This window comes from Nerophis lumbriciformis, linkage group LG19 (assembly GCF_033978685.3).
Source record: "Nerophis lumbriciformis linkage group LG19, RoL_Nlum_v2.1, whole genome shotgun sequence".
Classification (NCBI taxonomy): domain Eukaryota; kingdom Metazoa; phylum Chordata; class Actinopteri; order Syngnathiformes; family Syngnathidae; genus Nerophis; species Nerophis lumbriciformis.
The window spans coordinates 29,442,450-29,461,553 of NC_084566.2; the positions used below are offsets into that span (position 1 = coordinate 29,442,450).

General features: G+C 38.5%; 1 protein-coding gene across 3 annotated transcripts in view; it reads right to left on the reverse strand.

Annotated features, from left to right (window-relative positions):
- cadm3 (cell adhesion molecule 3) overlaps positions 1–19,104 on the reverse strand; it is a 322,568-nt gene that overhangs the window by 161,814 nt on the left and 141,650 nt on the right. For all 3 annotated transcript variants that reach the window (XM_061979022.2, XM_061979021.2, XM_061979023.2), the window contains exon 3: positions 4,493–4,642. In XM_061979022.2, the coding sequence (XP_061835006.1) occupies positions 4,493–4,642 (150 nt within the window). The remainder of the gene's footprint in view (positions 1–4,492; positions 4,643–19,104) is intronic.

A 19,104-nucleotide genomic window follows, 5' to 3' on the forward strand; every position in this document is an offset into this window, starting at 1 on the left:
AGGGCAGTGGTCCCCAACCACCGGGCCGCGGCAGTGTTTTAGCTACTTCTAAATCACTAATCCTCGCCTCCATGGCGACAAATAAAATAAGTTTCTTACAAGTATCATTCCTGCAAGATGTGGAATAACTAAACATGTTTCACTACACACCGTAGCTCACCGGCGTCACAATGTAAACAAACGCCATTGGTGGATCTACACCTGACATCCCCTGTAATGATACCAAGTACAGGAGCGTATCTAGTCGATAATACTATGATTACATCAATATTTTTTAGCATCACACAATCTTTTTTCGTTTTAAAAAGATGTATATTATGTTTATAAAGTCAGGAAATATGTCCCTGGACACATGAGGACTTTGAATATGACCAATGTATGATCCTGTAACTACTTGGTATCGGATTCATATCAAAATTTGTGGTATCATCCAAAACTATTGTCAAGCATCCAAACAACAGGAGAATAAGTGATTATTACATTTTAACAGAAGTGTAGATAGAACATGTTAAAAGAGAAAGTAAGCAGATATTAACAGTAAATGAACAAGTAGATTAATAATTCATTTTCTACCACTTGTTCTTAATCATTTTGACAAAATAATAGAATGGAAAAATGACACAATATGTGACTGCATATGTCAGCAGACTAAATTAGGAGCCTTTGTTTGTTTACTTACTACTAAAAGACAAGTTGTCTTGTATGTTCACTATTTTATTTAAGGACAAACTTGCAATAAGAAACATATGTTTAATCTACCCTAAGATGTTTTGTTCAAATAAAGCCAATAATGCAATTTGTTGTGGTCCCCTTTATTCAGAAAAGTACCGAAAAGTATTGAAATACATTTTGGTATCGGTACCAAAATATTGGTATCGGGAGAAAACTAGTCCAGAGCTTTATTATTTTCACAACAGGGTAAAAGACAACGATTACTTTGCAGCGTATGTCTTTGTCGGCTCGAGATGTTAACAATGATTAAATCTGCCCAAAAATGACGTCACACACAGGATCAGAACAACCCCAAGTCAAATGTTTTGTAGATTTGCACTGAATTGGTAATACCGCAAGGGTTAGTGCCATTACAACAGAGGCCAGCAAAAGGGTGGGGACAACAGCACCTCTGCTGGTTGCAGCCAAGTAGAGCACTAGTGATTTTCCCTAAATGACTTTCTTCAGCCGTCTCATTGGCTTAAACACATTGAGAGGTTAGAGCGCCACCTGCAAATGCATTTCCATGTGTACTATTATTGCTGGTTTTACACCACAGAAGGGGAACATTACTTTTTATGCCACTTTGTGTGTTACTTTACTTTTTTTGTTTGTTTGTTCGGTTGTGTTTCCTCAGCCCCCATCTCTGCTGAGACATCCATCTGTAGCCCCGCTTATTTGCCCAGCGTCAAGTCTGTTGTGTGATGTCGTATAATTGATAATGGACAAATCAAACATTTGGTCCCTAACAAATGTTCCTTTCACATGTTTGGACTTTATCAAACTCCATTTATTATCAAGTAAGTAATAGTGCTGTCCTGATACCAATATTTTTGGTACCAGTACAATACTTTGTGATACTTTTCTAAATAAAGGGGACCTCAAAAAAATGCATTATTGGCTTTATTTTAACAAAAAATCTTATGGTACATTAAACATATGTTTCTTATTGCAAGTTTGTCCTTAAATAAAATAGTGAACATACAAGACAACTTGTTTTTTTAGTAGTATTGTGTCATTTTCCATTCTATTATTTTGTCAGAATTATTAAGGACAAGTGGTAGAAAATGAATTATTAATCTACTTGTTCATTTACTGTTAAAATCTGCTTACTTTCTCTTTTAACATGGTCTATCTACACTTCTGTTAAAATGTAATAATCACTTATTCTTCTGTTGTTTGATACTTTACATTACTTTTGGATGATACCACAAACTTAGATATTAATCCGATACCAAGTTGTTACAGGATCATACATTGGTCATATTCAAAGTTCTCATGTGTCCAGGGACATATTTCCTGAGTTTATAAGCATAATATAAATACAAAACAAAAAATAAAAAGATTTTTATGATGCTAAAAAATAGTGGCAATCATAGTAGTACCGACTAGATACGCTCCTCTACTTGGTATCATTACAGTGGATGTCATGTTTCGAACCACCAATGGCGTTTGTTTACATTGTGATGCCGGTGAGCTACGGTGTGTAGTGAAGCATGTTTAGTTATTCCTCGTCCTGCAGGGATAAAATAGTGAACATACTAGACAACTTGTCTTTTAGTAGTAAGTAAGCAAACAAAGGCTCCTGATTTAGCTGCTGACATATGCAGTAACATATTGTGTCATTTTCCATTCTATTTTGTCAACAATATTAAGGACAAGTGGTAGAAAATGAATTATTAATCTACTTGTTCATTTACTGTTAATATCTGCTTACTTTCTCTTTTAACATGTTTTATCTACACTTCTGTTAAAATGTAATAATCACTTATTCTTCTGTTGTTTGACACTTTACATTAGTTTTGGATGATACCACAAATTTAGATATCAATCCGATACCAAGTAGTTACAGAATCATACATTGGTCATATTCAAAGTCCTCATGTGTCCAGGGACATATTTCCTGACTTTGTAAACATAATATACATCTTTTTAAAACGAAAAAAGATTTTGTGATGCTAAAAAATATCGATGCAATCATAGTAGTACCGACTAGATACGCTCCTGTACTTGGTATCATGACATTGGATGTCAGGTGTAGATCCACCCATGGCGTTTGTTTACATTGTGACGCCGGTGAGCTACGGTGTGTAGTGAAACATATTTAGCTATTCCTCGTCCTGCAGGGATGATACTTGTAAGAAACTTACTTTATTTGTCACCATGGCGGCGAGGATTAGTGATTTAGAAGTAGCTAAAACACTGCCGACTGGGGCTGGACTTTAGCCGCTAGCTAGCTAGCCATGTCTTAAAGCACCTCTTCCTAAGGGCGTTTCAGTTTTATAACTTCACTTTTATCGTTAGTTTTAAGCCAAAATGCGTCCATTCTCCCTTTTCTGTCTACACACTGTGTCTGCTTGTAAGCAATGTTCCCTCTAAGGTGCGCGCCTGTGCAATTGCGCACTGCTCAAGCGTCCTCTGCGCACGGCAAATCTATGCCACGCACAAAATCAAATTAAAAAATAAGCGCAAAACAATTTTCGACACACGGACACGACAGAGAAAACAGTTTTCGTCATCATTGTTCAAATATTGTAATGTCTGTCGAGACGCTTTGAGGACATGAATTCCATCCATCACTTTACTGAGCAAAACTCTTTATTGTCGGCCATGAACACATCACCAAAACATTAGTAAAAAAATTGATATCTAGCAAAAGTGGTCATTTTCTGCAGTACAAACCAGACCAAAAGCAACTTTGTTATATCAACAGCAGCCGCTCGCTCTTTCTCACTTGCGCCAACACATGCACATATGGCACTTAGCCAGTGATGCGTTTACAGCCACACAAAAAGTCGGACAACTCCAACACCACACATAAAGTGTCATTCCAGGTCGTTACACTATGATTTACCAATCAAATGTGTGCTTATTCTAGTGTCATTTATTAGGAATCTTAATTTATAAATATTAATCATGAAATGCTGTTAGTATATAAAGTAAATACTAATAAAAATATATTTTTTTACAAACAGGAAGTTGCAGGAATGTACACATGATCCCCTGCTTACATCTCATTGTGCAACATGTGAATGTTTTAATGGGAACTAAATGCAATGTCTGAAAGGGTTACACATTATTTCCAAAGCAGGACCTCCACCCAGACAAACAATACAAGTACACAGTTCATGAAAAACAATATTTTTTGTTATTGTCATTGTAAGTGGGCCTAAACACTTATATTAGAAAATAACCTCATAGAAATGACTGCTGTCATTTGATTATAATAATAAGAGAATGTTGTCTATCTGTGTTGGCTCTGCGATGAGGTGGGGACTTGTCCAGGGTGTATCCCGCCTTCCGCCCGAATGCAGCTGAGATAGGCTCCAGCGACCCCGAAAGGGACCAGCGGTAGAAAATGGATGGATGGATGGAGATTGAACTTGTTTTTTAGTCAGGTTTGGGACAGGTGTGCTGCTGGTGTAGCCACAGTGTGCACGTCTGATGTTGCTCACATGGGCTCCGCTGAATGCTCAGGAAGTTTTTATGTTTGCTCACACACATGAACAATTAGAGGGAACATTGCTTGTAAGTACTCCGTGATTGTGCGCTGCCGAACATGCTCCTCTGCTCGTAAACCAGCAATGTCACGACGTGACGACGACAGAGGGGCCGGGGGCTGGGGGACCGGTACGTTTTAGAGGCAGTATAGTACCGAATATGATTCATTGTTATCGCGGTGCTATACCAATACCAGTACACCGTACAACCCTGGTAGATAATAAAAAACTAACCTTAAAAACATACATTTTACAGGATTTTCGCCTTATGTTTCACCCACCTCTCTTCTCCCCGAAGTACAGCGTCTGCTGGGCCGTGTTGGACCACTGCAGGGACGAGTTGTCGTTGTCGGCCACCCGGCAGGTCAGTGTCACCGTGCCGCCCACCGACACCATCTCGTCGGTGGTGACGGGCTGCAGAGGGTCTTCGTCTGGGCAGGGCAGAGAGGAAAACAGTCAGTGTCAATGACACGCCACAAACACGCTTACAGGACGAAACGAGAAGCATCAATATTTGCACAAGCTGACACACAAAATGCATCTCTGAACCCCCAACACACCCTGTCTTCTTTCTCCATCTCTTCTTGTGCTTGTCAGATTGTCTGACTGCGCACAAACAACGCACACACACACACACTAACGGCAGGGGGCTGTCATGTCCACGCTACAATGAAGCCAATAAAGCCCGACAACCCTTCTTTTCTTCCAGTCTGGCTCTTAGCGAGCAGTCTTAGTCGCGCATAAAGGGAATTAGGCCAACTAAAGAAAAGGCGCCATGACTGCGAGCAAGGACAATAGTTTTTCTAATACGTCTATATAAAGTTCTAATCACACTCCCGCTAATAAACTTACGATAAAACAATGTTTTTATTTCTTGAACGTGTAATTTTGCGGCTGAATTTGACACTCTGCTGCTACATTCCTGCTGTGTGGTGACCAGCAGGCACTCTTACACGTACCCGACGGCGCAATAACGGTAAAAAAATACAAAGAACTACCAAAAAAAAGGGGAAAAAACTATGTGGAGGGGGGCGTGGCCTGCAGACCTGCAGCGAAACGGGTGTGCCAGGACTAGCTTCGAGATCAGCGACAGGTGCGTAGATGGCCCACCTGGGCTTGATTATCTAATCACCTGTCACTCTGTTAAAGGGCAGCAGCCGGGGAGGAGAGAGGTGTTGGAGTTGAAGCAAGAGCGAGAGCGAGAGAGAGACAGACAGACACAAAACAATTGCTGAAAAGCAAGACAATTTATTGCAAAAATAAAACTATATTGTGAACCTGATCCAGGCTCTCATGTCAGTGCTTGGTGGTCCGAGGAACCCGGAGGGGAGAAACTTCCACAACGTACTACCATCATTTTGCCAAAATCTTATTTAACTTTAGACCAGGGGTCGGCAACCCAAAACCTTGAAAGAGCCATATTGTGACACCAAATACTCTCATCAGTGAAGCATACACACAAACATATTAAACAGTGGGCTTTCTAGCAATTGGGAAGGTTTGTGTCATGTTTGTTCTCAAACTAAAACCATACCAAAACAGAACAAATATTTTTTCCCCACACTGCAAAAAGTCAGTGTTCAAAAACAAGAAAAAATAAATTAAAAAAATTAGGGGTATTTTACTTACCCAAAAATACCTTAAAATAAGTATATTCTCACTAACAAGTGCACTTTTCTTGATAGAAAAAAAAAGAAGAGATTTTGCTCAATATGTTGAAAATATTCTTAAATGAAGTAAATGCTAGTGACATTATCTTGACATAATGATATGCGCTCGGCATTACATTTCTTGAAACCAGCAAACTTAATGGAAAGGCAACAAGGCAACCGCTTGTTACTCTCGGGGTCTCCTAGCCACTCAGGCAAATCATATGGTCTAAAAATGCATTTTTCCATCGATAACATGACATCATCGCGCCAAGTGCGTGCTCTTTCAGTCAATTAGTGCGCGAGGAATATATATATATATATATATATATATATATATATATATATATATATATATATATATATGTCTTAATAAGGTTATCCAAAAAATAGTGCTCGATACCGTGGTAGAGCGCAATATATGTATGTGTGGGAAAAATCACACATCTCCTGATGATTGAGGGAACCCCTCATGAAACAGGCCTGTAGAGATGAAGTAGTCTTGTGATTTTTTTCCCCCACACATACATACATACATACATAGATACATACATACATATATATATATATATACACACATATACATACATACATACATACATACATATATATATATGTATATATATATATATATACAGCCCGGCCCCCAGCCAAATTTTTTTTAATTGTAATTTTGAATAATTTACCTGAATGTGCATGAACTATTTCTGTTCAAAATAGTTAGAAATGTCACATGTTAAATGTTTAAATATTAACTGTCCGTTTACTGTACTGTGCCAACTGTACTACTATATGAGTACGTATTTTCTCTTGTTTCATTCAAAATAAAACAGCAAAGTCCATTTGGCTGTCATCTGTTTTAATTATGAGACACAATAGTGTCAAAGTCATAATTTTTTTGTTCATGCTTGAAATAAGAAATTATTACTTTAAAAAAGTTGTTTTATACTTGTGAGTGTTGATGACACAGCTTTGCAACAGTTGATATTCTAGTTTCAAGCATGTTTTACTCAATATAGGTCATCAAATCTCAGCAACAAGCTGTAATATCTTACTGAGATCATTTAGTACCAAAACCCTTAAAACAAGTAAAACACTCTAACATAAAATCTGCTTAGTGAGAAGAATTATCTTATCAGACAGAAAATAAGCAAATATCACCCTTATTTGAGATATTTAATCTTACTTAGATTTCAGTTTTTGCAGTGCATCGGTGTCAATTTCCAATCCTTTTTTAAAAATGCTCCAGGGAGCCACTAGGGTGGCACTAAAGAGCGAGAGCCGCGCGTTGCTGACCCCCGGTCTAGACCAACAATCACAGACAAATTGTGACTGTTGTGAAGTATGTAAACTGTGGTGGCTGCCTCTAATGTATTTGTAATCATTGTCAGAGTCCGTGTGTGTTAAACATACTTGGCAAAATAAATCTGATTCTGATTCTAATTTATGTCAACGCTGCTTCAAAGCAATTGTCCTCACACAATTACGCCTTTCATCAGTCATTAAGGTGACAGTTTGACCCTGCAACTGATAATGTCAATTGCTATTATCCTCCTGAGGGGATCATTTGATCCCTGAAATACAAACAAATGTTAGAAACTCGAGTCGCAAACATGTCTCTTGTTGTTTTGGCAGTTGTCAAAGACTTTGCTAACCACCCACTTCGGGACTGGAGTGGAATATAGTCAGTTGCAACTTAGGACTGTTTAATTTCATATTTCGGCCTGTGTATATTTAGAAACTGCCATGTTATGCTTACATATACAGTGGTTCCCTCTTACACACATGTAAGAGGGATGTGTGCTATGGCTATGAGTTGTTTTTTTCCCTTAGCCTCAGTCTGGACCCCCTCTCCAGGGGCCCAGGCTTAGACCGACCCCCCCCCCCCCCATTCTCTACCTGTATCTCACCTTTTTTGTAAGGGGCCCCGGAGGTTGGCAGACCCGTCAGCGATCCTGTTCTATCTCCCTGTAATGTTTGTCTGATCTTGAATGGGATTGTGCTGAAAATTGTTATTTCCCCTCGGGGATTAATAAAGTATTTCTGATTCTGATACCTCAACATAAGAGTGTCCTGACTTTAGAGTGCTTTGAAATAAGAGCCGTCAATGGGGCTAATTGTTATTCTTTAAGTTGTAAGCAAAAATTAGAGTTACAAACATCCCCGCCATTTGTTGCCGTGGCAAATGTCACACCGAACCCCGTAAGATCTGCCAAAAACATTTGCTCTTACCCTCTAGCATTAGCTTGTAGCGAGAGATCGACAAAAACTTTGTTTTCCAACCATGGGATGGGAGAAAGTGTTAATTAACGCTGTTGCCCTAAGACAGGGGTCGGCAATCCAAAATGTTGAAGGAGCCATATTGGACCAAAAATACAAAAACAAATCTGTCTGGAGCCTCAAAAAATTAAAAGCCATATTACATACAGATAGTGTGTCATGAGATATAATTTGAATTAAGAGGACTTAAAGGAAACAAAATGACCTCAAATATACCTACAAATGAGGCATAATGATGCAATATGTACATATAGCTAGCCTAAATAGCATGTTAGCATCGATTAGCTTGCAGTCATGCAGTGACCAAATATGCCCGATAAGCACTCCACACAAGTCAATAACATCAACAAAACTCCCCTTTGTGCATTCGCGCACAACATTAAAAGTTTGGTGGACAAAATGAGACAGAAAAAGAAGTGGCATAAAACCATACTTGCCAACCTTGAGACATCCGATTTCGGGAGGTGGGGGGGTTGGGGGGGGGGGGGGGGGGTCTGATGTGGGGAAGGGGCGTGGTTGGGGGCTTGGCTAAAAGGGGAGGAGTATATTTACAGCTAGAATTCACCAAGTCAAGTATTTCATATATATATATATATATATATATATATATATATATATATATATATATATAAGAAATACTTGACTTTCAGTGAATTCTAGCTATATATATAGCTAGAATTCACTGAAAGTCAAGTATTTCTTTTATATATATATATACACACACACACACACACACACACACACACACAGGTAAAAGCCAGTAAATTAGAATATTTTGAAAAACTTGATTTATTTCAGTAATTGCATTCAAAAGGTGTAACTTGTACATTATATTTATTCATTGCACACAGACTGATGCATTCAAATGTTTATTTCATTTAATTTTGATGATTTGAAGTGGCAACAAATGAAAATCCAAAATTCCGTGTGTCACAAAATTAGAATATTACTTAAGGCTAATACAAAAAAGGGATTTTTAGAAATGTTGGCCAACTGAAAAGTATGAAAATGAAAAATATGAGCATGTACAATACTCAATACTTGGTTGGAGCTCCTTTTGCCTCAATTACTGCGTTAATGCGGCGTGGCATGGAGTCAATGAGTTTCTGGCACTGCTCAGGTGTTATGAGAGCCCAGGTTGCTCTGATAGTGGCCTTCAACTCTTCTGCGTTTTTGGGTCTGGCATTCTGCATCTTCCTTTTCACAATACCCCACAGATTTTCTATGGGGCTAAGGTCAGGGGAGTTGGCGGGCCAATTTAGAACAGAAATACCATGGTCTGTAAACCAGGCACGGGTAGATTTTGCGCTGTGTGCAGGCGCCAAGTCCTGTTGGAACTTGAAATCTCCATCTCCATAGAGCAGGTCAGCAGCAGGAAGCATGAAGTGCTCTAAAACTTGCTGGTAGACGGCTGCGTTGACCCTGGATCTCAGGAAACAGAGTGGACCGACACCAGCAGATGACATGGCACCCTAAACCATCACCCAACCATGCAAATTTTGCATTTCCTTTGGAAATCGAGGTCCCAGAGTCTGGAGGAAGACAGGAGAGGCACAGGATCCACATTGCCTGAAGTCTAGTGTAAAGTTTCCACCATCAGTGATGGTTTGGGGTGCCATGTCATCTGCTGGTGTCGGTCCACTCTGTTTCCTGAGATCCAGGGTCAACGCAGCCGTCTACCAGCAAGTTTTAGAGCACTTCATGCTTCCTGCTGCTGACCTGCTCTATGGAAATGGAGATTTCAAGTTCCAACAGGACTTGGCGCCTGCACACAGCGCAAAATCTACCCGTGCCTGGTTTACGGACAATGGTATTTCTGTTCTAAATTGGCCCGCCAACTCCCCTGACCTTAGCCCCATAGAAAATCTGTGGAGTATTGTGAAAAGGAAGATGCAGAATGCCAGACCCAAAAACGCAGAAGAGTTGAAGGCCACTATCAGAGCAACCTGGGCTCTCATAACACCTGAGCAGTGCCAGAAACTCATCGACTCCATGCCACGCCGCATTAACGCAGTAATTGAGGCAAAAGGAGCTCCAACCAAGTATTGAGTATTGTACATGCTCATATTTTTCATTTTCATACTTTTCAGTTGGCCAACATTTCTAAAAATCCCTTTTTTGTATTAGCCTTAAGTAATATTCTAATTTTGTGACACACGGAATTTTGGATTTTCATTTGTTGCCACTTCAAATCATCAAAATTAAATGAAATAAACATTTGAATGCATCAGTCTGTGTGCAATGAATAAATATAATGTACAAGTTACACCTTTTGAATGCAATTACTGAAATAAATCAAGTTTTTCAAAATATTCTAATTTACTGGCTTTTGCCTGTATATATAAAAGAAATACTTGAATTTCAGTGTTCATTTATTTACACATATACACACACATAACACTCATCTACTCATTGTTGAGTTAAGGGTTGAATTGTCCATCCTTGTTCTATTCTCTGTCACTATTTTTCTAACCATGCTGAACACCCTTTCGCAGGTACCCAGAAAGGTTTCGAGTACCACCAAAAAAAACTGAATCTTTGAAGACAGTATTAAAATCTGTGTTAAAGGTGTACAAATACTGTTTGTATAATAAGCATGTTATTATTTACAAATGAGGGTTAAGTACAGTTTTTTAACTGAGCTGCTGCATTTTTTGGTTGGGTTGTTTATTTATTTTGAGTAACTTCTACATTTCTAAAAGGGGAGGAATGTAATAGAGTGATCTATGTTTGTCTGTTGCCATCTCCTGGTGAATGTTGGCTATAGCGTACTGGGGTTACTTTTTGGTTGGCCAACAATTTACGTGGTGTTGCGCACCTGACATCAAGTGTGTGAGTCTGTTCTGAAATCTACAGTAAAGAGACATACTTCATCACCTCGCCTGGTTATTGCCTCCAACTCAATATATTACAACAACATTGCTGTTTACGGCAGACAAACTGCTTTACGGTAGAATAAAACATGACTGCTGTTGCTTTGTGTTGTTACCGCGCCGGGAGGACGTTAATGAAACTGCCTAACAATAAACCCACATAAGAAACCAAGGACTCGCCCTCGATTATTCTACAGTTATAACGTGATTGGGCAGGCACGCTGTTTATATTGTGGGAAAGCGGACGTGAATACAGGCTGTCGACAAGTCACTCAGGTCCGCATGGAGCTGGAGGGGGCGTGGCTTCCAGCTCCGCCTGAATTTCGGGAGATTTTTCGGGAGAAAATTTGTCCCGGGAGGTTTTCGGGAGAGGCGCTGAATTTCGGGAGTCTCCCGGAAAATCCGGGAGGGTTGGCAAGTATGCATAAAACACGTCCTTGAGAGTCGGAGAAAGTTGTACATGTAAACAAACTACGGTGAGTTCAAGGGCCGCCAAAATTAGTCGGACAAAAGGGCGCTCGCCAAATACTCGAATCAGTGAAGCATGTTTAATATAAACAGTGTGCTTTATAACAATTAGGGAGGTTTGTGTCATGTTTGTCCTCCTACAGAAACCATATTAACACAAAAAAAAAAAAAAATTCTCCTCATCTTTTTAAATTTTTCATACATTTTTGTAAAAGCTTCAGAGAGCCACTAGGGCGGCGCTACATGCGGCTCTAGAGCCGCGGGTTGTCGACCCCCGCCCTAGGGAAACTGGGTAACACATGGCACACTGACAAAGCTTAACCTATTGTGACTATAACAATCTACAAGGTTAATATAGGTGGCTTCTCTTTCTTCCCCTCCATTTATCTGCTTTCTTTTGTATTTCAAGTTATCAGTTATCATATTGTTGCATTTGAAACAATTGTATTGTTGATAATAGAGGTAATTATTGTTATTATTCATTATCAATAGTGCTATTTCTATTGGTATTTGTATTGCTCCATTTGTAGTGTAATAATGCTCATTGTCATTTCTGTATTACTAATAATTATTTCACTAACTGCTACTTTGCTATCACTTTTACTATCATATTTGTGCATATCCTATTTGCTAATGTTGTTCTGTTGTTTGCCGTTATTGTTGTCTCTCTGTCTTATCCCCTCAATTTCCCCCCTTTGTCTTCCTTTTCTTCCTCTTTCTATCCCCTCCTGCTCCGGCCCCGCTGCACCAAATAATAATATAAATCCATTTAATAAAGTCAAATACATATAAGGCAACAAGAGAAGTATCCCACACTTTTCTTTTGTAAAGTAAATTTGTACAGCCGATATGGGCATCTACATCAACTATATGGTTTGCCTGAGTAGCTGGACAGACAGGACAAAAATAAAAAATTAAATTAAAAAAAAAAAAAGGAAGGGAGGAAGTGAGTGTGAAGGACAGTGCTGAGAAAAAGAAGTGGATGATATTCGGTGAATTAATGAAATAAATCATCAAAAACATGACATTTGGTGAAGCAAGTTAGTGTGTGCAAGCGGTAGAAAATGGATGGATGGATGGAAGTTAGAGTGTAGCAATGCTAGCCTGCACCATACTAAACACCGGCCAAGAATGTTGAGATAATATCTGAACGGCAGACATTTATAAATACAAGGAAGCAGCTGGAAGGAGATACCGTAGTCCGCTCTCCAAGATAAATCCTGTTTATTATTAGATTACGTTATAAAACTACTGTAGCTGTCTGTACTACATTCTATTGTTTTCATATAATATGTATTTGTGGGGGGAGGTGTGGCCAGCGCCGCCTGCAGGAGCAAAGGTCACCGCCTCTTTACATGGTGCTGAGGACAGAGCACCATCAGACGGGGGCGGGGCATGTGCTGACGGCGAGACACAGCTGGCAGGTGAGTAGATTTCACGGGTGGTACGTGTTAATCTAATCATCTGTTGTCTTTAACAGTAAGCGGCCGGGAGCAGGAGGGCAGAGAGGATATGGATAAGACTGAAAAGTCACGTTCTGCTGGAGTGAGCAGCAGTGGTGGCCGCGCCCGGGAATAATTTTTGGTAGAGATGTCCGATAATATCGGACTGCCGATATTATCGGTCGATAAATGCTTTAAAATGTAATATCGGAAATGATCAGTATCGGTTTCAAAAAGTAACATTTATGACTTTTTAAAACGCAGCTGTACGGAGTGGTACACGGACGTAGGGAGAAGTACAGAGCGCCAATAAACCTTAAAGGCACTGCCTTTGCGTGCCGGCCCAATCACATAATATCTACGGCTTGTCACACACACAAGTGAATGCATTGCATACTTGGTCAACAGCCATACAGGTCACACTGAGGGTGGCCGTATAAACAACTTTAACACTATAACAAACGTGCGGCACACTGTGAACCCACACCAAACAAGAATGAGAACGTCCGCACTGTAACACAACATAAGCACAACAGAACAAATACCCAGAACCTCTTGCAGCACTAACTCTTCCGGGGCGCTACAATATACACCCCCCGACCCCGCCCAACTCAACCTCCTCATGCTCTCTCAGGGAGAGCATGTCCCAAATTCCAAGCTGCAGTTTTGAGGCATGTTAAAAAAAAAATGATGCACTTTGTGACTTCAATAATAAATATGGCAGTGCCATGTTGGCATTTTTTTCCATAACTTGAGTTGATTTATTTTGGAAAACCTTGTTACATTGTGTAATGCATCCAGCGGGGCATCACAACAAAATTAGGCATAATAATGTGTTAATTCCACGACTGTATATATCGGTATCGGTTGATATTGGAATCGGTAATTAAGAGTTGGACAATATCGGAATATCGGCAAAAAAGCCATTATCGGTCATCTCTAGTTAGAACAGATGCTCAGCTATTGTAGCTAAATCCACTTAAAGTTAAAGTATGAATTATTGTCACACACACAATGGGTGTGGTGAAATGATCCATCACCCTTGATCACCCCCTGGGAGGGGAGCAGTGAGCAGCAGCGGTGGCCGCGCCCGGGAATCATTTTTGGTCATTTAACCCCCAAATTCCAACCCTTGATGCTGAGTGCCGAGCAGGGAGGTAATGGGTCCCATTTTTGTAGTTTTTGGTATGACTCGGCCGGCGTTTGAACTCACGACCTATTTAGGTTAGAATTGGGTGAAGTAGGTCATAGTTTTCATGATAATTTATGCTTTTCTTTTTTGCCATTTAATGCTCGTGGTGGGTACAACGTCCTCATTTTCTACTTGCGGCAGAGCACTCCCAGATGACTGTGGCCTGTACGCAACGTTTAATCACCAGAGTGTGTTTCCCCCCCCCCCCCCCCGTCTACTATGCTGCGTAATGAAGTGGACTCGCTGCAGAACCAGCCTCGGCGGGACAGGCGTTATGGAAATGCAGGTCAGAGGGACCAGGAATTTAAACGACCCAGCATAATGACAGGGATTCTGGAGGCCGGGGCCGCACCTGGAACGCCACCAAAAAGCCTTGAAGAGCGGACTGTGTGAGGGTGTGACAGTATTCAAATGACGCCATTTAACAACGCTCCCTTGATGGCGGGTGAGGGAGCGGGTTAATTCTTCATGGATTACCATTCGGGAGGCTCGGCCTGAGCGAATGTGCTCGGGAACGTGCTAACTGATATTAAACATGACCACTGTGATGCTGGCAGCCTTACCAAAGCCCCCCCCCCACCTTTCATTCCCACTCAAGTCACTCCTCGCTCAGTGTAATCTGCAGCGAAAACAAAAATGTGGCACGGCTGACGAGCAGGCCGAGCCAAAAGGAAAGCAGCATCTGGAAATATGGCGTGTATCAATAGTTTAATTGGAAGCACATTATCAAGCGGCAGACAGCTTTAGAGTCAAAGTGGAGCGTTATCGCATCCTCGCACCAGTGGTGGAATTGATTTTTTTTTTTTTTTTTTTTTTCCAACTAAAGTATGCCTCCGTGGAATTTCCATCAAGCATTTCAATCAGGCGTCTCAGTACAGCTTTTGGTCATTTTAAAAGGACTACACAGCCAGTTTAGCATAACATTAATGTTTGCTTCATAAGAAATGGACAAACAGGAGCACTTGGGCTTAAACATTGTTTGTTTTTTTACCTGTGAAATCAATGAAGATCTTCAGGGCTTAAAAATGAGTTTTATGCAAATGTTGCAGTCAAAGCGGGATTTTTTTTCAATCTCCTTGTGAATTGCATTAGACTTGGTTGGAAATGACACCTTCTGACCTCGCGTGTGAATGTTAAAGTTTGTTTATATCACAATTACATTAACATTGGAGCATGCATTCATTTTCTATGCCGCTTGTCTTTATTGGGGTCACGGGTGAGCTGGAGTCTATCCCAGATGACTTCTCTCGAGCGGCGAAATACACCAACACTGCAAAAAGTCAGTGTTCAAAAACAAGAAGAAGAAAAAATACAAAAATTAGAGGTATTTTACTTGAACTAAGCAAAATTATCTGCCAATAGAACATGAAAATGTGGCTCGTCAAGACTTTCCAAAACAAGTAAAAATAGCTAACCTCAATGAACCCAAAAATACCTTAAATAAGTATATTCTCACTAATAACAACTGTACTACTATACGAGTATGTATGTTCTATTGTTTCATTGAAAATAAAACAGCAAAGTCCATTTGGCTGTCCTCTGTTTTAAATATGAGACACAATTATATCAATGTCATGTTTTTTTTTCATGCTTGAAATAAGAAATGATTACTTTAAAAAAGTAGTTTTATACTTGTGAGTGTTGATGACACAGCTTTGCAACAGTTGATATTCTAGTTTCAAGCATGTTTTACTCAATATAGGCCATCAAATCTCAGCAACAAGCTGTAATATCTTACTGAGAAATTTTAGGACCAAAACAAAACAAGTAAAACACTCTAACATAAAATCTGCTTAGTGAGAAGAACTATCTTATCAGACAGAAAATAAGCAAATATCACCCTTATTTGAGATATTTTATCTTACTTAGATTTCAGTTTTTGCAGTGTATGACTTCTGGACTGAATCACAGCATTTTTTTCCCCTTCATTTTCCTAAACAAAAAAAGTATCTTGATTGCAAAATTTACTTTATAGCTAAAGTTTTAATCTGAATGAGTTTTCTATCAACATAATTTGTTTGGGAATACATATTACTTTATCTTGTATAGGTAAAGTTAAAGTTAAAGTACCGCTGATAGTCACACACACACTATGCATGTGACCCCTTTGTTCCACCCCCTGGGAGGTGAGAAGAGCAGTGAGCAGCAGCAGTGGCCACGCTCGGGAATCATTTTAGTGATTAGACCCCCAATTCCAACCCTCGATGCTGAGTGCCAAGCAGGGAGGCAATGGGTCCCATTTTTATAGTCTCTGGTATGACTCGGCCGGGGTTTGAACTCACGACCTTCCAGTCTCAGGGCGGACACAAGGCCACTGAGCAGGTCGTACCAGTACTCAACAGTGCCAATTTTCAGTACTTTTGTGTGTGTTCATGTGGAAATAAATGTTAATTTGTTTAATAATAAAATCTATTTTTTTGTATGACATTTAACACTGTGCTGATAACTGTGCTGTCCAGTTGTTATATATCTTGTTTTCTTAAACGTACGCGTTTATTTACATTGTTGTCCTAGGTGTGTTCCCATATTCAGGAAGTAGCCTTTGCCATTAAGTTGAATTTGCCAGTCTTGTCTTTTGATGGGTCCAACAAAATGTTTATCCCAGGGGTGTCAAACGCACGGCCCGAGGGCCAGATCAGGCTCGCGGACAGGTTTTATCCGGCCCGCAGGATGATGAGAAACTTCTGTTCTAAATGTGTCCACTGGATGTCGCAATAGCATTTCTATTTATCTTTGTAGATGATGCTGCATATGTACAAAATAAACCACATGATGTTAGTAGATCAGTCGAGGAAAATTATCAAACTACATAAATAACATACTATAATTTGATGTGATTTTTTTTTCTTTCTTGATAGATTAAAAATTGAAAAAAAAAAAGCCATTATCGGACATCTCTACTCCAGATACTAAAAAACAAGAACTGTAAATAAGGAAATGTATTGAAAAACAAACCTCTCTTTGTTTATAATGTATATTTTCTGCTGGGTCTACTCTCTATTTTATGCTACAGTTGTTAAAAATACTGTAATATTGTACATGGTAATTGTTATATATTGTATATATGATATAAACATAATATATCAGTATATATCATATACTGTACATATGTAAATATTACATATATGTTATATTCTATATTGCTACAACGGTACATTTATAGTCTATTTTATACCTGCATTATCCTTTCCATCCTTACACTTTCCATCCTTTGCAACCGAGCTACTGTGTGGAACAATTTCCCTTGTGGATCATTAAAATTTGTCTAAGTCTAAGTCTTAGAATAGACGACATATTAAAAAATATCCATCCATCCATCCATTTTCTAACGCTTGTCCCTTTCAGGGTTGCGGGGGACGCTGGAGCCTATCTCAAATATATCAAATAAATAGATAATCAAAAAATAAGGACAGGAATAAGCCATAGTAGCTCTTAAAGAAACAATATGGGAGCATTCCCTGCAGAGTGCAGTGTGTTAAAGAGCTGTGCAGGTGTGTTAGGTTCATCTAAGCATGCCTGGGGGGCATGAACCTGTGGTCAAGTGCATCATGGATTAGTGTCTTCTTGAATCACTAACCCTCCTGGCCAATAACGTCCCTCCATTGTGGCGCCAACGGTCAGGCTGAACACAGTCAACTCTAATCTTTCCGGCTCTGACTCATGTGCCGTCTTTGGCCTCAGCGACGCCATTTCTTTGGATTTACAAGCGTTCGACTTCGGATAAACTCACAATCGTCGCCGCCTTTACCGCTTAAATATTAGATGCCGGGCCAAAATGCTCCACGGCCAAGTTTTCAGGATTTTTTGTGTTTGTTTGTGTGTAGCTGCATACCGTACATATCTTTGAAAAAACAGAGCCTACATCAGAGTCTCAAGGACAAACATAGCAATCACAGTCGCTCAAAAGGGTGGAAATGACTTGACATGTGGATTCGAATAAGGGAACAAAAAGTAAGCTGTTTTGTATTAGTAGTAGTTAGGGGTGTTTAAAAAACAAAAACATCACTGCAATTGTTATTTATCACTTTCTAAATCTATTCATAGTTAAAAAATAATAGATTATAAAAACAATTTATATGTCTATATAAACTGTATATGTAAATATATATCATATATATATATATATATATATATATATATATACATATATACATACACACACACATATATACATGTAAATATATATCATATATATACATATATACATACACACACACATATATACATATATATATATATATATACATATACACATTATATATATATATATATATATATATATATATATATATATATATATATATATATATATATATATATATATATATATATATATACACTAAATTCTATGATTCACTGCATTGCAGCAGGCCCATAATAATGCATTACGAAAATCCGTTTGAATCGAGAATCATGTTGAATCAATTCTGAATCGAATCATCCTCTTTTGAATAGGAATCATATATATATATATATATATATATATATATATATACACATGTATATATGTATATATATATGTATATATATATATATATATATATATATATATATATGTATATGTGTGTGCGTATATATATATATATATATATATATATATATATATATATATATACATATATACACATATATATACATATACATACATACATATATATATATATATATATATATAAATATATATATATATATATACACATACATATATACACATACATATATATGTATATATATATATATATGTATATGTGTGTGTATATATGTATATATATATATATATATATATACATACATATATACACATATATATACATATACATACATATACATATATATATATATATATATATATATATATATATATATATGTCATGGCTTTCCAATAATTCCTACAACTCTTATTTTTTTTGTGAAAGAGTGATTAAAGCACATACTTGTTGGTCACAAAAACATTCATGAAGTTTGGTTCGTTTATGAATTAATTATGGG